This window comes from Myzus persicae, unplaced genomic scaffold (genome assembly GCF_001856785.1).
Source record: "Myzus persicae strain clone G006 unplaced genomic scaffold, MPER_G0061.0, whole genome shotgun sequence".
NCBI classification, from domain to species: Eukaryota; Metazoa; Arthropoda; class Insecta; order Hemiptera; family Aphididae; genus Myzus; species Myzus persicae.
In genome coordinates, this window is record NW_019101438.1 from 425,523 (window position 1) to 451,730 (window position 26,208).

Sequence of the window (26,208 nt, forward strand, 5' to 3'; positions counted from 1 at the left end):
TTCACAGTACATTTTTAATCATTACCTATTGGCTATTGATTATCCGCACTGATCTGTTCCCTTCTCAGTCCAAATTTAGAGAGGATAATTGACAACCTACTGAATATAATAGTGTCAAAGTTGGGTGCATGTGTTGAACAATAAAACATTAACATTCAAAAAATCTTAAGACTAAAATATAAAATACTATATATATAATAAAAAAAAATACAAGGTCTTGGGAAAAAAAATAGAATAAATTATCACTTTGACCTAGGAACATTAAGTACATATTTTAGTGGTCAAGTGCGTAGAATAATTCTTGCAATAATAAAATTAATTAATATTTCCAAATAACCATAATTTCAATACATTTTAATACAAAATCACTAAGATAACAATATTATTATTCAAATTATACAATTTCTTAAAACACTTTTCATAACTATTGTTCATTGAATGAATTGCCAATATTTTACATTTGAAAATAAGCTCTAGGTAGAGATGGGAAAAAATCCAATGTTTTGCAAAAAGGTATTCATTCAAGAATATGTATAATTTTATTTAATAAATTTAAGATACGAGTTTTAAATTATACTTTTAGAATGGTATACATTTTTAACATTGAGAAAGACTTAATTAAAAAATAGTGTAGTTAATTCTTAAGAAAATGATAGGCAATACATAATAAATAAGTAGCCGGTCAGTTTTAAATATTAAAAATGTTGATTTCATAATTTTGTTATTGCCATATTATTATGTATTTTAATGGTGGAAGCAAATGATTACCAATCACACAGAAATCACTAGTCTTAAAAATCATATATTGTTTTTTGTCTATTCGGTAATCCTTTTTACATAGGATAAGATATAAAATCGAGGAATGTAAACTTTACGATACCAAGTAAATTGTTTCAAATAACCATACAATTAACAACTAAGACTGGATAAGTAACCTAATTTTTTGAAAGTTTAGTTTCTTTTATTTTTAATGAGTAAAAGTTCTTATTTAAATAAAAAATTGTAACTTAATTTTTATAGAGTGTGATTATTATGCTTTGGTATAGATTATAAATATAAAATATAAATATAAATACAGACTTTTTACTGAATTTATAATTTATGACAAAAACAATAAGGGCATCGTATAATGTAAATAAATAATAATAAATAATAATAATAATAATAAAGAAGTTATTGATCATTTAATTTGATTTTTATGAGAGGCATCTACAAGATTTTACGTTAGGGTAATTGTAGAGATATTTGAAATTAATTAATTTGAGTTTTTTTTATAAAACATTGAATTTATGTTACTTTGATCCCTATGAAATCCAGAAATGGTACATTTAACACTGACAGTTTACAAAAGTATTTACCAACACTGACAGTTTACAAAAGTATTTACCAACACTGACAGTTTACAAAAGTATTTACCAAAATTCATACACTATTGTAATTACAAAATAAACAAAATAATTTAAGTATTGGTTTTGTATTGAGAAAAATTTACTTAATGTACAAGGTAAATTAATTAACAGATTAGCTACTGCATATTATTCAAAATAATGTAGAGGTTGGAAGTTAGAAATTGCTTTCAATGAAAATCAACACATTATGTAACTTAGTTAAGAATTACTTTTTAACTTTTTAACTCATTAATGCCCAGCCTTGTTAACAACCTATGTAACTAAAAATAAACATATTTATTGTAAACCTACCAAATCAACTGTCATTATTTTTTTAAGTTAGAATAAGTGTGTTTTTTGAAAATCGTAATTTTAAATAAAGTTATTTTGTTTTTATGAGGTCATACTAGATTTAGGTTTAACTTAACTGCCATGCAACGCATCAGTCACACAATATTTACTTTTGACACGCCAAGCATATTTTTTATGTCATTCCAGGTTTTTATAGACTATTGAAGTTATAGAACTATATTCGTTTAAGGTCACCGACAATCATGTGGCGTAGTAGTAATGATCGAGTATATGTGCCGGCAGCCAGAAAAGTATAAAATTTGAAAATTACAGAAGACCTCTGGCGGTCACATGGCAGTCAATGATTGCTTAATTCGGGGAGACATCAATGTCTGTGGTTAAAACTTTCCAATTAAATCTTTTATTAATAGAGTTAGTTAATGGTGGAACTGGAGGATCGACAAATGTCCAATCATTAATTCCATCAGTCATTAAAGTTACTAGGCCACAATAAGGGATGTCCTTAACCATTTTTACAAAATTTTGTTTAGTACGTGGAGATTTATGAAGTAATGATCTTGAAAAAGAGTCCAACGAACAAGCATGACCTACCAGCAATATATCACCACCTGAAAAAATTAATTTTTTTTTTTAAATGTCATAATATTATGTTGAATATTATACAATATAGTGGATTCTGAGCGGTGCAATGAATGTAGTATTAGCAAATCGAAGAACTTAAAAAATGTATGGAAATCCAGGAATATTTAAGCCAACCCAGTTTTTGACAAAAACAAATGTTTTTTTGTTTTAATTCAAAAATGAATACAGAAAGATACTATTTCATATTTATATTAAACTTTTTTTACTGACATTTTAAGTTTTTGATTTTTCTAATAAATTTTAATAACAAAAATGGTTTTTGGTCAAAAGCATTGAAACTGTAATATGAAATTCCCCATAAGTCCTTAAAATAATCGAAAAATATCAAAAATACATAATATCTTTTTACAGAATTTAGATGCTTACATTTTTACAAAAATGCATATTTAAATTTAAAAAAAATGTTTTGCTCAAACAATTTCAATGAGTTAGTTGTAATTTAAAAAATATCAATCGTAAGGAATCAAAACTTTTTTTATTACTGAAAAATATCTTAACACAAATAAATCAAAAATATTTATACAATGCATAAATAATAAACATGTATGTATAATTCTACTCATAGCATTGTAATATGGTAAATTGGTATTGACTCAAAAATTAGAGTGATTCATAATATAAAATTGTATGCTATTTGTTTTGGGAAAAAATTAGTTTAACCCATTGTGTAACTAATGCAAAGATAAATAAATAATAAAATATCCTAAAAAATAGAGCCTGAAACCACCATCTCCGCTCAGAACCGTTAATTGTACGCAATGATTTATCATTGAATTCAAAATTAACATATTTATTACAGTGACCTAATCAATGATGAGGTACACACAAAACATCTTATACATAAGTGTGAGAATTTGGTTTTTTTTTACCTTTGGGTTCAGTTGCTTTGATTAAATTTTGTATTACTTCATCACATCTAATATAATACTGTTCAACTGTTTCAGACATATTTTCAGTTAGAAATAGTAATGATACTAAAGCTTCATACTTGGAATTAATATTAAAACCTGCAGCTATTAACTCTTCATTACTCATCCAATCAGGTAGCCCAGACTGATTATACCAACCAAGCCATTCAAATATACCGGGTTCAATACAAATTGAAACTTGTTTATCAATATCAAGACCTATATGAATAATTTAACATTTCAATTAATGTACATATTGGTTTTATATTAAAAATAATTTATATATAAACTACTAACCAACTAAGATATTATGGCAAGTTTGTACACAGCGTAATGATGGTGAACAAAAAACATGTTGGATTGATTTGGTTGAGTGAGCAGCTTTCATACCCCATCCAGTTAATTTAGCTTGATATTCACCAACACAAGTGAGAGGAGTATCGGTTTGATAAGAGTTTGGAAAATCCCGCCGTTGAGGAATATTTGGGGGCATGTTTAAATCTTTTCTGACATATTTTCCATCGGAATCAAAACTATAGGGTACCCAAGTTCCAAAAGTGAAATCTACTCTTTCTCCATGTCGACATATATATATTTTTTGAGATTTGGGACCTTTGGGAGATTCTGAATGTGGTGTATAATCAGCTGGAACAAAACTAATGCCATATTTTTCAACAAGTTTTTCTTCAGTCATATTTGTATCATTAACTTCACTAGATTCATGATAACTACCATCTAAGGGTAATGAACTGCAAAAGAAATACATTTAAAAATTAGTGGTTACTAATTTTATAGTAATAATACATTTTACCAATGTAGAGTCCATGTATCAGATTCAGCAGTACGTTCAGTGTAGCATAGCGGAAAGTAACCATTACATCCTGTAAACATTTTCAGAAATTCAGAATTCTGTTAGAACTTAAAATTAAAAGTCTATTTATTACCAGTTAACCATGACATTCCTTCAGCCCAACCATCAACAGAGTTATCTATGCTTTCTTTAGATACATATATATAATCACCTATTCTTAGTTCTAGTTCATCAGCAGCTTGTGGGACGTGTGCGTACACAACCTTATATACCTAAAATATTTGATATATTATACATAAAATGCAACAAAAGCCTAACTAATAATAATCATACAATATTTTGAAACAAAATTAAATGTAAACGCACTAACCTGTTTATAAGCAGCTAATGGTTCTCTAGAATATAACTTAAGTTCCCATAAACATGGAGTTGATGGATTTATTGTGGACTTGATTAATGATTTCAAAGTTTCTTTTTGGCTTACATCAAATTGATAGGCCAAAGTTAAATGTAAAGATTTTAAATGAGGATCTACTTGAACTCCAACTGGAACAAGTAATTACAAATTAAACCATGAGCTATTTAAGTTTAAAATATAATATCTAACCATAAAATGAGATAATATGACATACTAAGCCATTTAATATAATTTGATAGTAACATTTTTTTTTTTTTTAATCATTGATTGCTGTTAATAGTCTACTATAAATCAGCTAGGAGAAAATTCAGAATGGTGACAATGTGACAGTAGGTATTTGATAACTCTGTCAAATTTTTCCACTCGGCATAATCGAATATACCTACCAATTGGCTACCACAAATATTAATTATTAACCTATATTATAATAAATGTAGATGTCAAAGAGTTAGATGCAACCACTTTCCCACTAATAAATTTTTAGTGTTTAGTCCTTTTTGAATTTTTGTCTGTACCCATTAAAATTATAAATAATATAATATAGTATTATAAAATATAAATATTGGCTTAAATTTACCAAGATCTGTGATTCTTTCTGAATATAGTACAGCAATTTTTTTTAAAAAGCTTGATCCTTGATCAGATAAAAAAAAACCCATAAAATTTGAAGAAGTGTAAGTTTCTAAATGAAAGTCATTGACTGTCATTTCTTTAATGACCTCATCTAAAACATTTTTTAGTATAGATACCAGTGTATTAGCATATTCATCAGGTACCTGTAATCAATATTTGTATAATTAAACTTAGTTTATACATTTGATTTAAATGTTCCATAGTTTAATAGTTATGAGTAGGTGTACAAAATAATTCATAAGTACCTGAAAAAATGATACTAGAGTAATATGTGGCAAAAAATTATGAGCTCCATTACGTCCACACTTATTAGCTGATTTATTCCAAAATTCCCTTAACTCATACATTAATGACCCACTTGGACAGGCATAGATGATATACTCTCTACTAGTGCTGGAATCTAAAGAAGTATCATTGACATGAGCCAAGAGCCAATCAGCAGCTAATTGGACTCCTCGATTGCCGGTAGCTGCTAATGCTTTTTCTCTATTAATATAAAATACAACATAGGTATGATTTTGATGTTTAATAGTATCAAACAAATAATCTTACGTTCGATTTTGGGGGAACCCCATTTGTAAAAGGGTTTGAAGGGGCGTCATTGAATGTTTACAACTTTTTTCAGTTGACACGGTCTTCGTTTTCCGAGGTGGAAGCATAGCCATTATTATAATTAAGTTAGAGATGCAGTGTAGGGGATCGTAAGTTCAACTAGATGGAATTGGTTTAATTCCAAACATTGAGTACAATTAATACTGAAATAATCGTTACCGACAGCCAAGTAACGAGTTTGAGTACCGCACTACCGTCTAGCACACGGACACACCATTATTCGATAAAGACAATATTCTATTTACTATTAACACAGAATAATATATTAAATATTTCATTCATTCTGTGTCATTGTCATACTACCGCCGTCAGCCGACCATCAGTACCGGGATTCCGACAGCCACGAAAACTACGATAACACCATTCTTCATTCAATCATACACGGATAACATTAAGTAACGTAAATACCTTAAAATGTACATGTTTCGAGTTTGAGGTTATACGTAAAATATTTATTTACAGTTTTTTTTATCATTTAGGTTGACGTTCCTGATAACAACTTCTTGTAATTTAAGCGGTTGCGGTTGTCTGTGTTGTCTTGCGACTATAAATCGAATTTACGTTCAATTGTTCACCTTAATAGTAAACTGTAAATATATGTAACATATTATAGTTTGAATATAGTATACAAAAGTTCGAAATCAACTTACTGGAAAAATGGCTCAAGGAATGGTTTTTGAAGATATATTCAATGTGAAAGATATAGATCCAAATGGCAAACAATTTGATCGAGGTAAACATAACTACCTATTTATTTATAATATTATAATAATGCTGGTGTGTTTAGTAGTCCATTTATATCATATAAACCTTACTCTTAAGAGATATCAGGCGATTGCCAGTTAAATATTAATAAATTATTCTTAAAATATTACCCTCTAAAAGAACAGTTTAAACTCATGTTTTTTTTTACACAATATAGTATGATTAGTTTTTTTTTAAATAGGAAGAATATACCTAGTACTATATGCAAACTACTGGTTTTTAGTAGGATTACCATACCAATAATTTATTAGTAAAATATCAAAGTGTAACATGTTGGTGACTTTTAGTCATGTTGGATTGAACAGTGGTTTTGACTTTTGTAGATAGTCTAAAAGTGGTCCAGACAGTCTGGTCAATAGCTGTTTTTGAGACTTTTTGAAGTGTAAATCAGTAGTTTCCAACCAGTTTGACATTAGTACATGTCACCATGATGTTACACCGACCTAGTGTATAGGTGGTGTAAAATCCTGGGAAAAATAAAAATAAATTAAATTGTTTTTAATGAAATCTTATTAATGTCTCAACCGTTTTGTAAACACCACCACTGCCAAATCAACACATTTATGATCCCCGATCACCACTCTTCACATTAAATACCCTTGGCTATTAGCAAAGGCTGTTAGAACACATTTTAGTTTTCAACAGCCGGGTTATGTAAACATAAATTTAATAAACTTATAAATAAAAATAATTAACAACTAGACAAAATACCTTAAAGCACAGTAGTAGTAGATGATATGATGAGCCTCTCTTTCCATCGACCCTTGAATTACCTAAATTTGTAATACAATCAGGTTAATTCATATTAATTTTTTTTTCTTTGTCAGTACATAATATTATTTTTTTAATTTGTCAAAATATCCATACTTCTTTAATATTTAAGAGGACTCCAAACATGTAACTATGTAAAATACTACAATTTTAAAATACTCGAAACTCCCTTTAAAATTTAAATATCAATTAAATCTTGTGGGATGCCGTAGATGATATTTTTACCTTTAAATTTGATATTGTTATAGGTCAATTGATTCTAATATTACCAGGTTAGTCTTAACTACAACTAAAATAAAATGTTTTTTTATTATTTATAATAAAATAAAAGTTGTTCATAGGTATTTTCTTCTATTTAAGTAAATCTAGTAATTTTAAAATATAGTTGAAACAACGGCCAACACATAGTATATACACATATAATATAAGTAAAGCTATGCTAGTTCCTAAGTTTTATTAAATTACTCAGTATTAATAATAAGAAATAAAAAACTCAATTTGAGTTACATTGATTATTTCTAAGCTCTAGTAGGCAATTAATCGTTTTAACAAATGTAGTAAAGACAAAGTGTTGAATTACGAATGAATCATGATCATTTTTTAGTAATTTTTTTTTATGTACCTAACTTTTATGTATTAATATAATTACTAACTATCAGTCGTGTGTAATTTAAAACAGTTTAAATTCGATTAAAATATAATGAGTAAATTACCTAGTAATTGTATGAATTTTGAAGATTATCAATTTACTAACTTGTTTTAAACATAACATATCCCTTTAAATTCTTGTTCTACATTTTAATAATTCTATTAATTACTTACTAATTTAAAGAATGAAGGTCCCCATACACTGAAATGAGTCTGTACGCATCCACTGCTCCAGGGTATGTGGACCTTTATCTATATTTGAAACCTCAACACTTTTTTTAGTGATAATTGTATGTGTAAACTATTTAGTATTCATTATTCAGTCAACTCTCTAATTTCCCATCACTAATCTCTTGAAACAAATTAAAATTGAAATTAAACAGTATTTTAAATTGTATGACTATGGACAGTTTAATTGTTTTTTAAGCTAGTATATATTTTGAGACATTTTTCAATTGCCCATTAACTATCATAGTATTATATTTTAATAAAACAAATTAAAGTGAAACTATTTATAGATTGGTAATTTGGTAAAAATTAAAACATCAACTATCAAGGCATGAAAATATATACTGCGGTACATGCACAGCTAAAGCTGACTTAACTCAATTCAAATTAGTTAACTCTTGAAGTTAAATGCATGTAAACGGCTGTTAATTTAGTTTAATATCAGTTCGGTTTACCTTAAACATTTAAGTTAATTTATATTTGAAATGCGCATTGGAAATAACTATATGAGTACAAAGTGCATCTAAACGGATTGCACTACAACAACCGAATGAGATTATTAATTTGTATTAGGGTAAATCGGTTTAAAGTTTAAACTGTGCATGTAAACGTTGCATTGTTAACTGGTTTGGTGAAAGTGTATTATACTAATACAGTTTTAGATAGGTATGCATGTATACTTGTACTCTAATTCAAATTAATTCAGTATGAATCGTGTTAATTTGAATTAAAGAATGCATATAAATAAGGTAATAGTCACATATATTGAGAATTTATCTTGTTTCACTCTCTGGGTAGTATAGAAAAGTATATTTTTAATTACTATTTTAAATAAAAATACAATCATAAATTGTGGCATTTGAAAAACTGGTAGATGTACATAGACAAACATGTTAAAACTTAAAAGTTATTAAAATATTCAAGTAATAAGTTATTTTTCCTTTAATTGATCACTAAAGAGAATGGACTTTGCTTGTAACTCAAAAGTTGGGTATTTATTCATGAATATAATAAATGATAAGCCTTGTATTATAATGTCAGATATGAATACCCAAATGCCAAACCTATGAATTATTATAAAGCAAATATCTAAAAAAAAACGTAAACAACGAATATAATATTGAAAAAAATTCTCTATAATAGGTAACCTTTAAATATCTTTTAAATAAATGCAGTGGCATATCCGGGACTTTTCAATTGCGAGGGGGGGGGGGGCTAAACATTGTAAATCATAATTTGATACCTGTTACCTTATACTAAGGTTGTTAATACTATATCCTGTAACCGTAATAACCTCTAGTAATAATTGATAATACACAAAATGTTTACAGAAATATCATGGGGCCTCTACTTTGCCTTTTATTATAAAATATTTATTCCATAACATGGCCAATGGGGGGAGAAGGAGGGTTGCTGAAGCCCCTAAGCCCCTTCAACATAGGTATGCCACTGATTAAATGATGATAGTTTACAGTTCAAGTTATGAAATTAGTTGAAATTATATAATGAATGTATAGGTACATCAAATTTTAAACTTAGCACAAAAATGCTCTTCATTTTTGTAAATTTCATGTATACATATGACTGCAATTGCTATAAAACAGTATTATGTAACATATTATTTCCCCCTGTATGACATTTATGTTTCATTATTGATTATTTTTTTAATATCTTTTATTGTGATTATATTAAAACCTTGTTATCCTAAAATTATATTGTATATTGGACTTAATAATATTATGTCCATTAATTTAATTTTATAAAATAAACTATGCTAGATATAAAAAATGATTGTTATTTTAAGTCTTATTAATGCTCTAACTAAACCATCAAAATGAGGTAGGTTTTTTCATACATAAAAATGTACAAATTAATTGACAAGTTATCTCTCGTAAAGTTCTTTCATTACTATATTTAGACATTTTCAATGAACAATTGAAACTTTTAGAGTACTTCTACTAAGAAAAATTGACAACAAATAAACATAGACTACATCCATACATTTTGCCCGTTGCTTAGGATCTATTACAAACAACTCAAATTTTATTGTTTGATTCCATTTTTGATATTTTTTAAATTCACTATGTTTAATTTCTGGACAATTAAATACCTTGCTCAAAATGTTTGGAAAGTATGATTGATGCCAATTTCAATGGAAAATAAAGGATTTTTTAAAATTTATAAACACCCTATTTTGAGTTTAAACTTTATTAATCCCATGGTTAGGGAGATTACCCTAAATTTTAGATTTTAAGTGGAGTTATAAATAAATTGGTTTTACGATGTACACGTTTGTTTTATCCCTGGCGTACCTTTTGGAGGTTCAATCTTCTACACTAAATATAGTTTCTGGTGGATAATTAGATCTAGTTGGTATTTTGATGTAAGAAACAAAATATGGAGAAACGGCAGGGATATTTATGCAATATCAGTTTTTAACAAAATTGTGCTATTAATGGCTGTAGTCCGTATAGGTAAAAAATAACGCAGAATTACTTAGATTCCAAGTACTTATATTAGATTTTTCTCAACATAATATAATTATAATTATAATTATATATTATATTATATTAATAATATTACTTTCAAAATATTTTGGCTTTATTTAAGGCTTGTACTATTTATATACTTTAACTCAAGTCTTTAAGAATATTATTTTCTTTATGAATTTCATAAAAATTTCAAAAATGTGCAATTTATTCTTGAGTTGAATAAGTATGAGAATGTTCTTCATAAGTTTTTCATTGTTCAATTTAAAAATATCGAAAATACTTATATTGGTAGGTATATAATTTTTTTTACAAATTAAATTTTTTTTATGGTCATTTGATATTTAAATGTTGATTAAACTGTTTATTAAAAGGAAAAATAATAATTTTTTTTAAAAATATTTTAAATAGTAAATGTTGGTGTAATTAAAAAAAAATATTAATCGTTGTGACTTGAAACATTTGCCTTTGTTATACAGTATCGATATCCCGGCATTGACTCATACGTTCATAACAATAATATATGGTATAATATTATTAGTATTATTGTTATTGTATAATATGTGTATTGTGTATTGTGGAGTGTTTTGAGTAAAAATTAGTTCTGCCTACTATAGAACTAATAGAAAAGTATAATATATACTTAGAAAGTTAGAAATAGGGACTGTCTCCGCTCAGATTCGTTTTTTGTATGCAATGATTTAAAATTGAATTCAAATTCAACACATTGATAACAGTGACCTTTTTGGATGATGTAGTAAACTCGAACTCTACTATATAACAAAACGAGTTCCCTGCTTTTTTTTAATAACATTTTATTTTTATCTAAACAAATTTATATATTTGTGTTTTATTTTATTATGTAGTATGATTTTATTCTTAAAAAATAAGATCTCTGAAGAATGTCGTTTATCAATTAATAATGTTTAAGACAAATTTATTAGTAAATATTTGAGTTATACAGAAAAATATTTATATAGTTGTATACAATTAATATATTTTGTTTATTTAATTTTAAATGTATCACATTACCCATGCCCAATGTCAAAAGTTCAAAGGGTGTGTCCGTGGCATTTGTGAATTTCCCGATCCCATCAACCCCCTCGGGGGGCGCATGCTCGGTGCCTTGAAAATCGATAGAGCCCCGAGCCCGGGTTTAAGCACGGTCAAGGTCTTCTCTTTCCCAATTCCTCTGCACAATATATACATTGAGTGTGCTGCTTTGCTTTCAACTACATTAGTCTAAAAACTAAGGTAACACACTTCATCATAACCTTTACACTCTTCAAAATATCATCAATGTTTTACTTATTTAGTCATGAAAGCTAAATAAATATGATGCCGTCATCTAATGTTTGCCCAGTCAAATTAATATCAATAAAATACGATTGTTATTTTTGAAAACACTCTTAATAATATAAATTAAATTGACAGGAGTATAAAATATGTTCACAATTTAGACTTTGAGAAAGAGGTCATTTATAAAAAAAATGTATTCATATGTTTATATGTTTGCCTTTAAAATTAGAGGTTTTTCGTTTGAAATTTTATTTTAATTCTAAGAATTTGCCAGAATTTTTTTGTATGAATGGGTTTTTTATTTTATTTCTTTTTTAGGTCTGTCTTCGACTTTTGGAGCAGCAAAAGCGTAGAGGGTAGTTTCTGGTACCAAATAGTCGGAAAAAAACTGGGTTATTTCTGCAAAATTATAGTTTTTGACGCGACTATTTTTTTGGTTTTTTTTTGTTATTCTATAAAACGAATAACCTTAAAGACTTGACATTTTCAACATGATTTTCAAAACATTTTGGCTCTTTTTGTGCTCTTTATATAGGCTTAATTTTATGATTTTTTTTACTTTTCTCAATTTATATTGATAAAATTATATTTTCCTAGCCGTAAAGCTTGAGATTTAATACAAGGTTCTTCTAAGTTGTTCTTTTCGCAATTATAAATATAGATAGTATCACTGATTACACGTACATACCGACGATAGAACATAATAATATAACGGACAATTCTTCTTCAAAGACCTGAAGTTTAAATTCACGACAGTTAAAATGTTGATGAACTTGGATATTTAAACGAAAATAACTATTTCAGTTATTGTGTTAATTAATTACTTAACGCCGTATAATATTATTATCTATACATAACGCAATTTTCAAAATATTTCGATTAATTTTAAACTATTTTAAACCATGAACTTAAAATGTATTTTATAATAATTTCATATTTTGTCAAATTGCCGAGGAAAGTATAATATTATAGCATAGTATTAATCTGTATTATATGTTTTCTTATATTTTTATAATGACCAAGAAGTAAAATATATTTCCTTGAAAATCAACTTTTTTATTTAGTTTTACCTGGTCTATATTTTTATTTTTTAAACTTATTGCAACTGCGTCCAAATTACATTTTATTTTTGTAATATTTTAATTAAAATGCAAATGTTAATATATTTTTATTATTAATTTGTAACAATTAATTTATTTCTAGTTTTATTTTTCATATGTAATTTAATAAATTGTTCAACAAAATTTCAAACCTGCATAACACAATGTAATTTTATATCTGATATAAAATATGTTAATCATTACCTGTCATTGCACAAAATGGCATTTCAAAAGTTTGATGTTGTGTTTAGAATATTTTGATTAATGACTAGAACGTGATAGATGCGAACCTGTCTGCGGTAAAGAAATATTTTGAGATATAAAAGCGTATAAACATATTAAATCCAATATGCAACGGTTTATATTTGATATGGTTCTGACAAAATAATATTCACATATAAGTACATACAAATCTCTAAATAGTATTGACTGTTTATTGAAGTGTAAAGAATTTCTTTATTTTTATAATATTGTTACTTTTATTAATAAATAAAAATCTTGAAGTAAAATTACTTTATATATACGTATACCTATGTACAATTGTACAATAATGTATGATTATTAATTAAATAAAAAAGTTTCAAATTTTCAAATTGTATACATTATTGTTTTGAATTTGTTGATACTTATTCCATTAATATTAAATCAATCATTTTTAAAGCTCATTAATAATATCACTAAACACATTAATTTATAAGGTCCATAATGAGGGTTAATTCTTAAATTGTGTTTTAAAATATTATGCTTATTATATTTAGTATGAAAAATAAAAAATACAATAACATTGTAAAGTGCATTCTATGTTTGGTATTAAATTAGTAACAGTTTGCGAAAAATAATTAATCATACTGAAGATGAACGTCGGCCGCCAACATGAGCGTTGAGGAGGCAATTTGCCAAGTTGCTTTTTAAAATGTTTTGTCAATTTAATAATGGATAGCTTCCTCGAGGTCGAACTGAATTTTATTTGTATTGCCTTACATTATACAATGTAACAAGTAAACGCACATCTCACGTAGAACCATTCATTAGTTGTTTATCAATTCCTAAATTCATTATAATTTTATTTGAAATGCAATCTTAAAAAATAGATTTTAAAAGTGTTATTTTATATCTTTATTCATCTAATAAATATAATATTAAATGATCTACAACCAAGTTAAAAATAAATGTTAGAATTAACGGCTAAAAATGAACACTAAATTAAACAAAGTAAAAAGAACAACAGAAAAATTGAATAACCCAATGTCCCACTAAAAAAGAGACAAAGTTGTATTAAATCGCCTCAGAATAGGTCATACACACTACACACACGCCTATCTCACGAAATTAGCTAAAATTTAATAAATCGTAACGATTTATAAATAATTATTTAAGTACCTATATTATGTAAAAAAGCCAATGGTTACGTTATCCATTATTAAAATATACAAATTGCAATTTGTATTCTGTTTGAGGTGGTATGTTTAAAAAAAGGCGAAATTATGACTCGAATTGGATGCAAACTAAAAATGATAAAAATAGTAAAAAAAATGAATTTTTTCAAAAATGTTCTGTTATAATAATACAATTATAATTTATAATTTACTTATCAAACATCTGTATATTCTATTATTTTTATCAAAAACTCAACAATTGACTGTAATTTGTGCATAACATATTAGTAAATAAACACATTATATATTTTTTGAAAACATTATGTTTAACTTATAGAATTATAAAACATACTTAATTCTGTATCATAACAATAAATTATTTAAATTATAAAACAAATTTATCAATTTATAACTTAATTATTATTAGGTATTAATAATGTCAATAATGTTTGTATTCACGTAAAAAAGCAATGGAAATATTGGCACTGCACCCAAAGCTATTTACACTGCCGATCGATTAATAATATTGTGTTATGTCCAATTTTTCAAATGAAAGTATGAAAACAATGAAATAATTTTAGACTTTGAGCTGAGCGAGAATGTATTGGTTTAAACTTTAAAGTGATTTGTTTTTTTTTTGTAAAGAACTTTCTTAAAATTTTAGAATTTGAGTGGAGCGATGATAATGTTTTGATTTTGCAATGCTATTTGTATTTTATTTTTCTGATCAAATTTTGGGGTAATAAAAAAGTCTTGGGTTTTCTATACATCAGCATCTTTTCTAGTAGGAAAGTGAATCTATTTTAGAGGGGAAGCAAAATATTTATATTATGGCCATTTCCCATTATGATACAATTTTCGAAATATTATGATTCTTTTTGAGCTATTTATGGGAATGAGATATTTTTTTAAACTTTGGTTTTAAGAGTTTAACCAGTAGGCACTTGTTTGTTATATTGCTACGCTACCTCACTGTATAAAATGTATCTCCCCCCGTGATAAGAAGACGTCTATTCGTTGTATACTCGGATATTTTTTATATATACGATGTACCATTGCAACACTTTCAAATAAAAGTAAATAGGAATATTATATTTTTTTCCAGATCATTTACAATATGAATAGTACCATGTTTCATAATTACACTTAAATAAATATAAAATTATTTAAGTCATATCCCTAATCATAAAGCTCTTTAAATATCAGTACTTATAATAAAGTTACAAGGCAACAATCTGCCTACCAAGATTATATTTTAATACAATAAAATACAATTTTAAATATTTTAAGAAGTTTTTACTATTTTCCATAAACATGCTAAATATATCTAGGTACACGTAAGATATCGAGTTACAGAGAAATATTGATCATGAATACCTATCAAATTTTTAGTTTAAAGACTGCTGACATGAGAACGCCAGGTAGTGTTTTTATGCAGTTCGGTTGCGGTGCGATAACAAACCAGTACCTTAACTTATCCAAAAGTATATTTCCAAAAAGTTCATACTCTTAGAAAACGTGCAGTACCTACTTAGTACTTACCTTTAAAATAATCACCTCTGTATTTATACTTGTATAATATCACGATTTTGAATCCATTAAAAGACTCTTTCAAACGTTGTATCAGCTATGACATTTTTATTTACTTGTTTTTAAAGTATCTAATATTTATCATTTTATAAATTGTTTATAAATTGTATCTATTTATTATTAATATTTTCATATTATGCATGTATCATCGAAACCGAACTAGGAGATTTAATTGTCGACAAACTATGTAAAACATAACTATCTATATTTAGGCAGTGAGACTATAGTGAAAGCTAATCTGGGACCTTCGATACCATTACTAAATAATCAAAATATCCGAGTACAGCACGAACTATGTTATTTGTATCTAAAAAAAAACAAGTGGGAATGCGGTAGCTGACTCACAGCAATCGTTAACGAATTACCCCTTTCTCTCATTGAATGTGTACCTCTACGTTCGTTTGTATATGTTTCGTGGGCGATTGCAAAATAGTGTGGAGATAATATCATACACACAAAACCCTTGGATTACATTGCATAATCTCAATTTCGTGTTGACCAAATATAGGGTTTCGAAAATGGCTGCTAACAATACAATAAATACATGACACAATAGTCAAAGCAATCGGCTAATACACGTGCGAAGATTTAGCAATAGCTTATAGAAAATAACTACTAGAGCTCACAAAATATTTAACCGAAAGTATAACTCTTAGATAAAAAATTTAAACCATGAATCATTACCTAGATAGTAATATGTAGTTTATATTATATAACGGCAAAAATCAAATTGAGAGTCTACCTGTAACTTTAATTTAACTTAACTATGAAGACATTCTGTCGTCGATAGTTAAAACCAACTTTTAACCATACATTTTGTCACTTGAAATCTAAACACAAATTATCTTGACCAAAACTGTGCAATTTGTTTCCATATTCTAAATATATTATTATTTATAAATATTTCGCCTGAGTAATTCCGGTGTTATAATTATTTGGCATTTACATTTTGAAACCAAAAAATAACTAACTTTCTCATTTGACAAACTTTTTGCATTATTGTTTTAACAATGCAAAATTACACATAGAATAACTTGGGTCATATTCTTGGTGCGTTTATAATTATGTGTTAACTCCAATCAAGCCAATAACCCTGAGGATTTTTCGTGGTGTATACCTGACAATGAAACGTAATGATAAAAAAATAATATTATAAGAAAAAACTATCTATATGTTATTATATTAGATGATCGCAGACATCCTTGAATATTGTTGGCTTGAAGCATTGTGTTACGCCTTTCATATTTTCATAAGTACAATAATTTTAAGATCAATGCACTCAGTTGATTGCTTCTAGTGCTTACACGGTATACTTTATGTACACATAATCAGATTTTTGTGAGGTGTATATTTAAAATAATAGCCCAACACATGTTATATAAAGATCATCCTAATATTAATAGCATTTTGATAAACACAATCTTTAGGGGTAAACTAAAATACTTGTATTTTGTAATTTTATCATAGTATTCTTATATTTATAATATAAAAATATTAATTTAAATGTTATCATTTATACATTTATCTAAGCTAATGTTTTCATTTATTTTATATTCATAATATATATATGTATATAAATTATATACAATAACAAAAATGCATGCGCGTATCATAATTGTATAGGTACTGGTCTAAAAAATATACATAAATATATATGTACGATTCCTATTTTTTCCTCTTTTGCTCTAAATTTAAGACAAAATAAAAATCCAAATTTTCCAATTCGATGTATTATAAAAAAAAAGTGGGTAAATAGATGTCGCTCTTCTGTATAAGGTATCTAGAAGGTTGCTGTAAAGGATGGTACCTACTAAATTTGAATTCAATGATATAAGATCTTGTGGTATACGAAAAACGATTCTGAACAGAGACGGTACTTCAGTCTAGGATATTTTATATTCTTATTATCAAGTATATTAATAAATAAAATAAACATATGGTGTAAATTTCAAGTGTACAGTTATTCGTTTTTGAATGACAACAAAATAAGAAATATTAAACACGAGAAATCTAGTGAATATCCAATGTTGTAAAAATTTCAACTTCAAACGCTCATAACAATTTAATTTCACTGTTTGGCAGAATTTATATACTTATAGGGAATCTTGTATTACATTTTCAAATCAAAAGAAAATTTTCTTATGAATTTCTAACTTAGAATGATTTGCAAATTGTTGTGACTTTTACGTATTTTGTCAACTTTGAAATTCAGACGCTCATAAAAAATTATTTTGGACTAAAATTTTTATAGACATAATTAATCAAAAAAAAACTAATAATAATTTCAAATTGCATATATGCCTATTGCCGCCTATATAGAGATCAACATAGTCTAAATACTTTGAATTTTATGGTGTATAGAAAATGCTAACACAAACATTCAGTGAAAATTTCATGTATCTATGGTCATCTTTTTTAGAGTTACACTAAAAACAAAAATCGGTTATTTCAAAAACTGGTTTTGCTTAAAAATCCCCGTTTCTCCTTAATATTTTATTTGTTATTCCTGACGCTTTTGAAAACTTTTGAGAATTTGAAACTACTATTATTTAGTAATAGTAGTTGTTAGATAAAAATTATAAAAATTTTTATTTTTCATCGACTATTTATATATTATATAATACACTTGCTACACTCCGTCACCCCACCAATACCTTGCATTCTTGCTTAAATGGACCTTCACTGAATTACTATTTCGCCTAACTGAATGAGACCATACCAAATAAGTAGATAACGAATAGTTCTACTGACATTTATTAACATGTTTTAAGTAACTTTATATTTATATATAACTATTATTTATATAAATAAAATTGAATATTTTTATTAGCGAATCACTTTAAAAAAATATAACATTATAGACTATGAGCGAAACAAATGTACTGGTAATGTTTTTTTTTGTGTCCGTTATGGACATTTTTAGCTGTAAAAATACTTTTATCTTTTATCTTCTATAGTATATACCAATACTATATCACATTTATTACTAATATTATTACCTATTTATATTAATATTATGCATGATTTTATAGTATTTTGAATATTTTCTTATTTGTTTAAATACCTAATAATTGGTAATAGTACACACTATAGAGTATAGACTATATCAATGAGTATATACCGTTATTTCTGATTTCACTATTTTACAGTTAGTAATTTTACCAATGAACATTACATAATATATTCATGTATGTCAAAATGGCATTTATGCATAATTCGTCTTCTTCGTATTGAACTTAATTAAGTATTATATATCTATATATACCTATACTAATATATAAAGCTGCAAGTGATTTTTTTGTGTAAAGTAAACTAGATAATTATCAAATGAATTTTGATCGGATTTTTTTCATGTGTTTCTTATGTCCAAGCGAATTTCATAGGCATACATTTAGTCCGATAAATTTACTAAATAAGTGGTTATTAATAATTAAAATAAACGTGTAAATTGTATACCTATATATGCGGCGTGGCGGCCCTCGGATTTCCAGCTACCTGTAACCTGACATTTTCGTCCGTCTAATTATGTATTTGATCGGCGAATTGTATCAAAAAGTAAAATTCTACAATTAATCTATTTTTATCTGTATAATATTAATGCAAACAATTAAGAAAAGAAAAGTATCTATGAGTCATGTATTCTGGGGCTTTAACTGCAGTATGGCATTACAAATTGGGAAGTGTTTGGGCTTTTGGGACTACAGAGCTTTAAAAAAAAATCAAAACATATTTTATTTGACGGTTTTTTGATGTTTTTATGCTTTAAAGCTTTGTAGTGAATTAACGATTGAAGATAAAGTTCTAAAAATCTTCACAGCACTTCGTCTAGCCTATTTGAATCTAACAAAACCCCAAACAACAAAATCCTTTCTTCAGTTTCTGAAATCTACTCCGCTAAATGAAGATCTAGCGAAAAAATAACTTTTTTAACTGAAAAATTAAATAATTTTTTTTAAAATTTTTTATTCCACTCTTGTTTCCCCTTTGATAATTTTGTGTGAGCTATCAACCAACTTTCTAGCTATCATAGTTTAGGAGATAAGTTAAAAAATAAATTTTTTGGTACTGTTCAAGCTGACGTTTTTGTGGATTCGTTGTATAGCTTGTATGTGATATCAGATCTCTCTTATTAATATTTATACTAAAGCTAGCTTAATTGCCCACCTATACTCATTATTACTGAGTTACATTTTTATTATTTTCCTATTTAACACAAATTCTTGAAGTTCTCAAAATTCAGTCTTTTTCATTTCAATTACCATATTTACTTGATTAAAAATCAAGAAAGTAAAAATGTGCAGTGCGTTGTTTAATAAGTGTTTGTTCATCATGGTTAGTTCAAAGCCATCACGCTTATTATTATAAACAAACTTATGTCGTAGAACTCGCAATGCTAGAAGTCAAAGATATTATACAAGAGCAAGTCAAACATAATTTGACGGACAACAAGGTCAGATTAGAGGTAGCTGGAAACCCGCTGGCCGCCGTGCCGTACAATATGTGTATTATTCGTACAATTTTTAATTAATAACTAATTTTTCGCTCAATTTTCTGAGTAAAAAATAAAAATAAATATTTTTTAAATTGTTTGGTTGCCATTGGTTAATCAGGCAGATCAGGTTTAAGTATGCAAATTTTCGCACATGGCCTATACCAAAGTGGCTGAGTTATATTTTTATTTATTTATTCCACAAACAAAATAAAAAATGAAATAAGAATAAAACATATTTTTCATATAGAGTGCACCTATACCGGGGTCCGCAATCCACCGCAGGTAGATTGCCTACCTGATGATATATTGCTCGCATTATAACAAGGGAGAGCCTCACATAGAGTTGGCATTTTTAACGGGCAACGAAGTGTACAGGATCAACTTATACTATTATGTAGGTACCTATAGTTATATTGTTACCATTTGATTTGTGCGTATCTAAGTTAAAGTATATCTTTAATTAATATATTATATTATATTTTGAGCGGAGCGATGAACGTATTGATTTTTCAATGATGCGTGTTTATTTTTGTTTTTGTGCACACGATTTATAATTGAAAAATGCTTTGATTTTCAATTGCAATATACTTTATGGTAGGTAAATGAATTGTTTACACAAACAGTTGGTACTTTTGGTATTTTTTTTAATTATCGAGTAAAATTCTGGAAAAATGGAAATTTTTGCACAAATGAGTTTTTGACAAAATCGATTTTCTTATTTTTTTGAAAATCAAAAACAAATGACCGCACATAATAAATGGTTTAATTTTTTGATTTGTATTTTAATAATAGGTAACATTGCTTGATTATTAACAACACATTTATATTCGTTTAAAGAACCCTTTAATACCAATCTGATGTACATACATTTCATAAAAAAATAAAATTCATGTGCTATGTTAAGTAAAACAAAAATTCAAAATTGTTTAAAAAATAAAAATAAAATTTGAATTTTTAACTGTTCTTCAGACATAAATATGATTTATTCAAAGCTACGATACGAACCATACATACGAATATGATCATATCTTTAATGTTAAACTTCATATTATATTGTTTTCAATGAGATGAATTGCATAAGAGGATGTCAGCACACTATTTGTTTTCTCTCTCTGACCCACGCTTGACCTAGGAAATTTGTGTTCAGCAGAACCAATATTGTGTTGTTTACTTAAATATTAGAGTGAATTGACCAATTATCAAACTTTAAGTTAAAAAACATTATCAGTGGTTGTATTAATATTTTTACTATATTTCAATTTTTCTATTATGTACAAGCATTTTTAAATTATTATATTTTACATACTTATAACTTAAATAAAAATATTGAAATATCTTGGAAATGAATATATTTGTCTTGTATACAGATAAAAGTTATAATTTTCAGAAGTCATAATGTTAAAACGTATAGCAACTTTTTATTTGTAATAACATGTATACAAACGGTGATTACTCGTAAGATTTTAACAGCACACAATACACTTATTACAAAACACAGCTTTTAAATTAAAGTGAACTATCAAAATACCTTCAAACATTAAAAAATATTTATGTTCTATTTAATTCGTTTTTAATTTTTTTTTAAATATACAAGGTGATTCACAAGCATGCTCAACCCTATTTTTCACTTTAATAATGAATTTATTCAAATCTGTTTTTGGAATTTTTAAATATATGTTATAAAGACCGTATTTTCAAATTCTTGAATGTGTTTGTTCTACTTAAGGAGAGTGTCCTGCGGTGATACAAATTTCTGTTTTTCAAATGAAAACCTCCCTCTTTTACTGTAAGTGTGTGGATTATATTTTTAAATGTTGATGTAGCACATTTGAAATTCGAATGAGTAGTTTTTTAGTTCTTGAAATGTTAATATTAAAGATAATAGTCCTTAAAACTGGTTTTACATAAATATAAATAGACGTATTAATAAAATTAGTATTTTTAAATTTGAGCCATTTTTACAAATTATTAATGTTGATAAATTAATCACTGGAATTTTCAAATCACCATAGTCCCCATATCTTATAAACTCATTATTATGGACCTTTTATCCATATAACTCAAAGTTATAGATAACTCAAAAACTAACTGTTTGAATTTTGACTTTGGTACGTCAAACATTTTAGAAAAATTATCTACTGTGCAATTTATAGTTGAATAGTGGTGTTCTCATTTGAAAAAAAAACCAGAAGTTTGTATCTCCACAGGACACTCCTTAAGTAGTACGAAAAATCTCAAGAATTTTAAAATATGGGATTTAAGTTTATTTAAAAATTTAAAAAAAACCAATTTGGAATAACTGCATTATTGAAGAAAACGAGGAATTGAGCATGATTGGTGAATCACCCTGTATATTTACTGTGAACATGGTATATACAGTATATTAATATCATCCTTAAATATATAAAATGTATTAATTGTTGAAGCAATGCAAATCACTATATATTATAAAGTATTATAACTGTACCATCAATCGATTATAATATTTTCGATTTCGTTAAGAAAAATTGTTAAGTATTATATTGATGAGACTTTGGCGTGGCTGAAGGATAGGTGGAGCAGAGATCGAACAGCTCGAGTAATTGTTTTAGACCTTTAGTTGCTAAAAGCCTAGTGTTAATCAGTTCAACGCACGTTTATAGATTTTCAAGACATATGAAAATTACACCTACATATTATGTAGATTGCAATAATCATTTTGGATGATATATATAGAAAATTCGTTGCGCTGTCATATATTGCGGCGGTGGTGTGACGAAATGAGGCCCGAATTAGGTTGTTGGGCACGGTTTTTTAGCAACCGACGCTTGTCCTTGGCACATCTGTGTGTGTATCGCACTGCAATAACAATGGGGCACCCGTGGGCCCCCCTCGTATAACATTTTCGGCAATACGGTCTGACCACGCCAAGGACGTACATGTGCCAAAACAATATTATCACTAATAATCGCGCCCGCGGATCGTTAAAGAGTTCCACTAGTTACATTATAATATGGCTGCAATCGTGTAGCCTTAAAATATAATACCATGTACCTTTATATAATTTATATAGATATATATATTTTATATAATGAACGTATTACTTTTATGTACCAAGTTTTTATTTGTAATTTGTAATTTTTTTTCGTGAACAAGCTATATTTCATTAAAAATAATACAATTTTTAAATAGCATTATGTTAATTATATTTTTTATATTATAGTCGGTTTTAATATAGTTCAATATATAGTCAAATCGTAAATGTAGTTATTTATTATTACTCTTGTAATTTTGTCGTCTTTTCTATGATTTGAGATTTAATAACTACTGTAATGCAGTAATGATAATCACACTTTCACGTGTTACCGATTACTATGTTTATATACTTTTCATAGTTGAAAGTTATAGAACTTTTTCAAGGTCGATATTTATATACAAAGTTATTTACTATGCTCTCCCCTGTTATTCCCTTTAATAATACATTTGTTCAAATTTTGATTTTTTAATTTTCAAGTATACTTTAGGACTATATTTTCATTATTTATATTTATCATTACATTAAAGGAGTGTCCTCTGGTGATACTTACTTCATTTTTCAGATAAGAATCAATCTTTTTTTCCTGAGGATAAGGTTAGGTTTGAATTGTTAAGCAGGTGAATTATTAAAGGAAAGTATTGTATAATGTATATAGTGCATGTAATGAAAAGTTCCTCTTGTTAAATACATGGAGTATATTTATCTACACGTAAAGGTGATTCACCAAGCATTTATAATTCATCCCCGTTTTTTTTGATTTTATGTATTGTAAATCTTATTTTTGGAATTAAGATTGTTTTTACAATGTGAGAAGCTTGAATGATATAAAAAAATCTTAGTACTAAATAATAATATATATAGAAAATATGGTTCTTAACTATAGTTAAAAATTACAAAAACCATCATATTTTGAATAAATTCATTTTAAAAATAAGCTTAGTGAACCACCATGTACTTATATAAAATGTAGCTATTTTAAAATAAATAGATACCTACAAAAAACTATTCCAGATTTTCTATATCTTTTAAAACTGATTTTTTTAATACAATTACTAATTGACCACTCATCACCTAAATCAATTGTTTTGAATTATTATCGCAAGAAGAAAAACAAATTACGATCATATTTATTTTTAGGTACATATTTAGTCTTAACTCATATATTTATTTATATTTTCTTATTCATAAATAGAATAATTACCTATACTTATTTATTTTTATGTACATACTTGACATATCGTGTAACATAATATGACCAATAATCTTTATAATTTATAATCGTTTTAATCATATTCATGTAGTAAGTTATTGGAAAGTTGGATATATTATAATTCCTTACTATCTGGTAATTTAAAATAAAATTATAAACTATCAACTACTTCGATGATGTTTACAATTTATAGAAAATATAATTGAAAAATAATATATTGGGTAAAAAAATTTGGCTCTAGAATATAAAATTTAAAACGTGCTGACATTAAAAAAAATTTTTTTTTTTTAAATTTTAATTCTATTACATAAATGTAGTGATGAAAAATTACAAAATCGGTACCTACCTATAATATTTGAGTTATGATTTTATTTATTTTTTAAATTGTAATTTGTATTCAAACAAGAATCATAAATATTATGTATACCTAATGGCTAATACAAATAACATATTTACCAATGCACATCTATATCCCTTTTCAGTTTTCACTATATTCTAAACGTGATTCAAAATAGTTGCTTTAGGCAGACCCTTTCTTTTCGATTTCATATAGAAATTATATGTATAGGCATGTATAGCTAAGTCCTATAAGTCTTCATGTCTTTTAGGTCGTTGTAACTATTCTCGTATAAGAGTTGTGTGATTTTTTCTTTTTTTTGAGCTATTTATGTTTACACTTTTTATATTTTCACAATAGTCAACTTTACTATCTTATGGGGGTATGGTCAATTATGACCTAAATAACAATTATAGGTATCTATTTATGTAATATAGTTAGTTATTTAAAATTCAATAATTATAGGTATCTACCTAAAGAAAAAAATTCTCAACATTGTCGTATACTATCGTGTTTCTCGGCCAAGTGAACTTTATGTCATATAGAAAGTATGATCCAAGTTGTAAAAAGGACAGTACTCAGTGGGTGCTTAATCAGATGAGGAGAGAGGGGAAGCTTTTTGTTTTCTATCTCAAAAAATGGGACAAATCTTCTATTATGTAGGTACTTATAAGTTATAAGTATAACCATATATGCAACTGACAAACAATCAATTCCGTTGCCCCACCACATGAAAATACAAACGGGTTATGTAGTGTACGTATGAAGATAGAGCGTGAGAGAGAAAGAGTGAGAGAGGGTATATAGGATTTTTGGCAATCTATAGGACGGACCTTGGGACCTTGGAAATATGAACGCGCAGTCGTACTTGTTTTGTCGTTGCGTGCTGATCGACAGCTGATTCTTTCTTCTTTAGTGTATATAAATATGTATATTATCTTTATCAATTCTACCGGCATTTTATTTAAAATTTAAAATGTATTTCAAAGTACCCTGCAATTCGACAACAAGCAATTTGATGGATACAGGAACATATTATACAACAAGGTCTATATAATATATTTTTTTTTTAAATTTAAATTTGCATTTTATTTTAAAATAACTATAGCAAAGCGATTACAAACTATATAATATATATTATTAACGTTTTATTATTAGTTAAA

The 26,208-nt window shown here is 26.8% G+C and overlaps 2 protein-coding genes across 3 annotated transcripts in view; one reads left to right on the forward strand and one right to left on the reverse strand.

The window, feature by feature from the left end:
- Positions 1-808: 808 nt before the first annotated feature.
- On the reverse strand, positions 809-6,233 carry LOC111029062 (protein UBASH3A homolog). 2 transcript variants are annotated; one of them, XM_022307897.1, is made up of 10 exons: positions 6,133-6,233; positions 5,665-6,073; positions 5,358-5,598; positions 5,057-5,255; positions 4,432-4,607; positions 4,195-4,333; positions 4,062-4,131; positions 3,548-3,999; positions 3,212-3,469; positions 2,049-2,308 (listed from the first exon to the last, which is right to left on the reverse strand). In XM_022307897.1, exons 2-10 carry the CDS (start codon positions 5,775-5,777, stop codon positions 2,049-2,051), a joined length of 1,908 nt encoding a protein of 635 aa, XP_022163589.1. In that variant the 5' UTR covers positions 5,778-6,073; positions 6,133-6,233. The 2 variants fall into 2 exon arrangements, with proteins under 2 accessions (XP_022163590.1, XP_022163589.1); XM_022307898.1 differs by lacking the exon at positions 6,133-6,233 and having other exon boundaries at positions 809-2,308; positions 5,665-5,777.
- Positions 6,234-6,354: 121 nt separating this feature from the next.
- The window catches only part of LOC111029063 (DNA-directed RNA polymerases I, II, and III subunit RPABC3), a 41,347-nt gene continuing 21,493 nt past the window's right edge, over positions 6,355-26,208 (forward strand). Inside the window, exon 1 of the mRNA XM_022307899.1 lies at positions 6,355-6,457. Coding sequence (XP_022163591.1) covers positions 6,382-6,457 — 76 coding nt within the window. The 5' untranslated portion in view covers positions 6,355-6,381. The remainder of the gene's footprint in view (positions 6,458-26,208) is intronic.

What these genes read in the sequence shown, in the direction of transcription:
- LOC111029062 (XM_022307898.1), bottom strand. Translation starts at nt 5,777, where the DNA reads ATGGCTATGCTTCCACCTCGGAAAACGAAGACCGTGTCAACTGAAAAA. An exon ending in CTCTAGTATCATTTTTTCAG is followed by an intron (nt 5,256 to 5,357) that starts GTACTTATGAAT and finishes TATTGATTACAG; the next exon opens with GTACCTGATGAATATGCTAA. An exon ending in AGAAAGAATCACAGATCTTG is followed by an intron (nt 4,608 to 5,056) that starts GTAAATTTAAGC and finishes TACTTGTTCCAG; the next exon opens with TTGGAGTTCAAGTAGATCCT.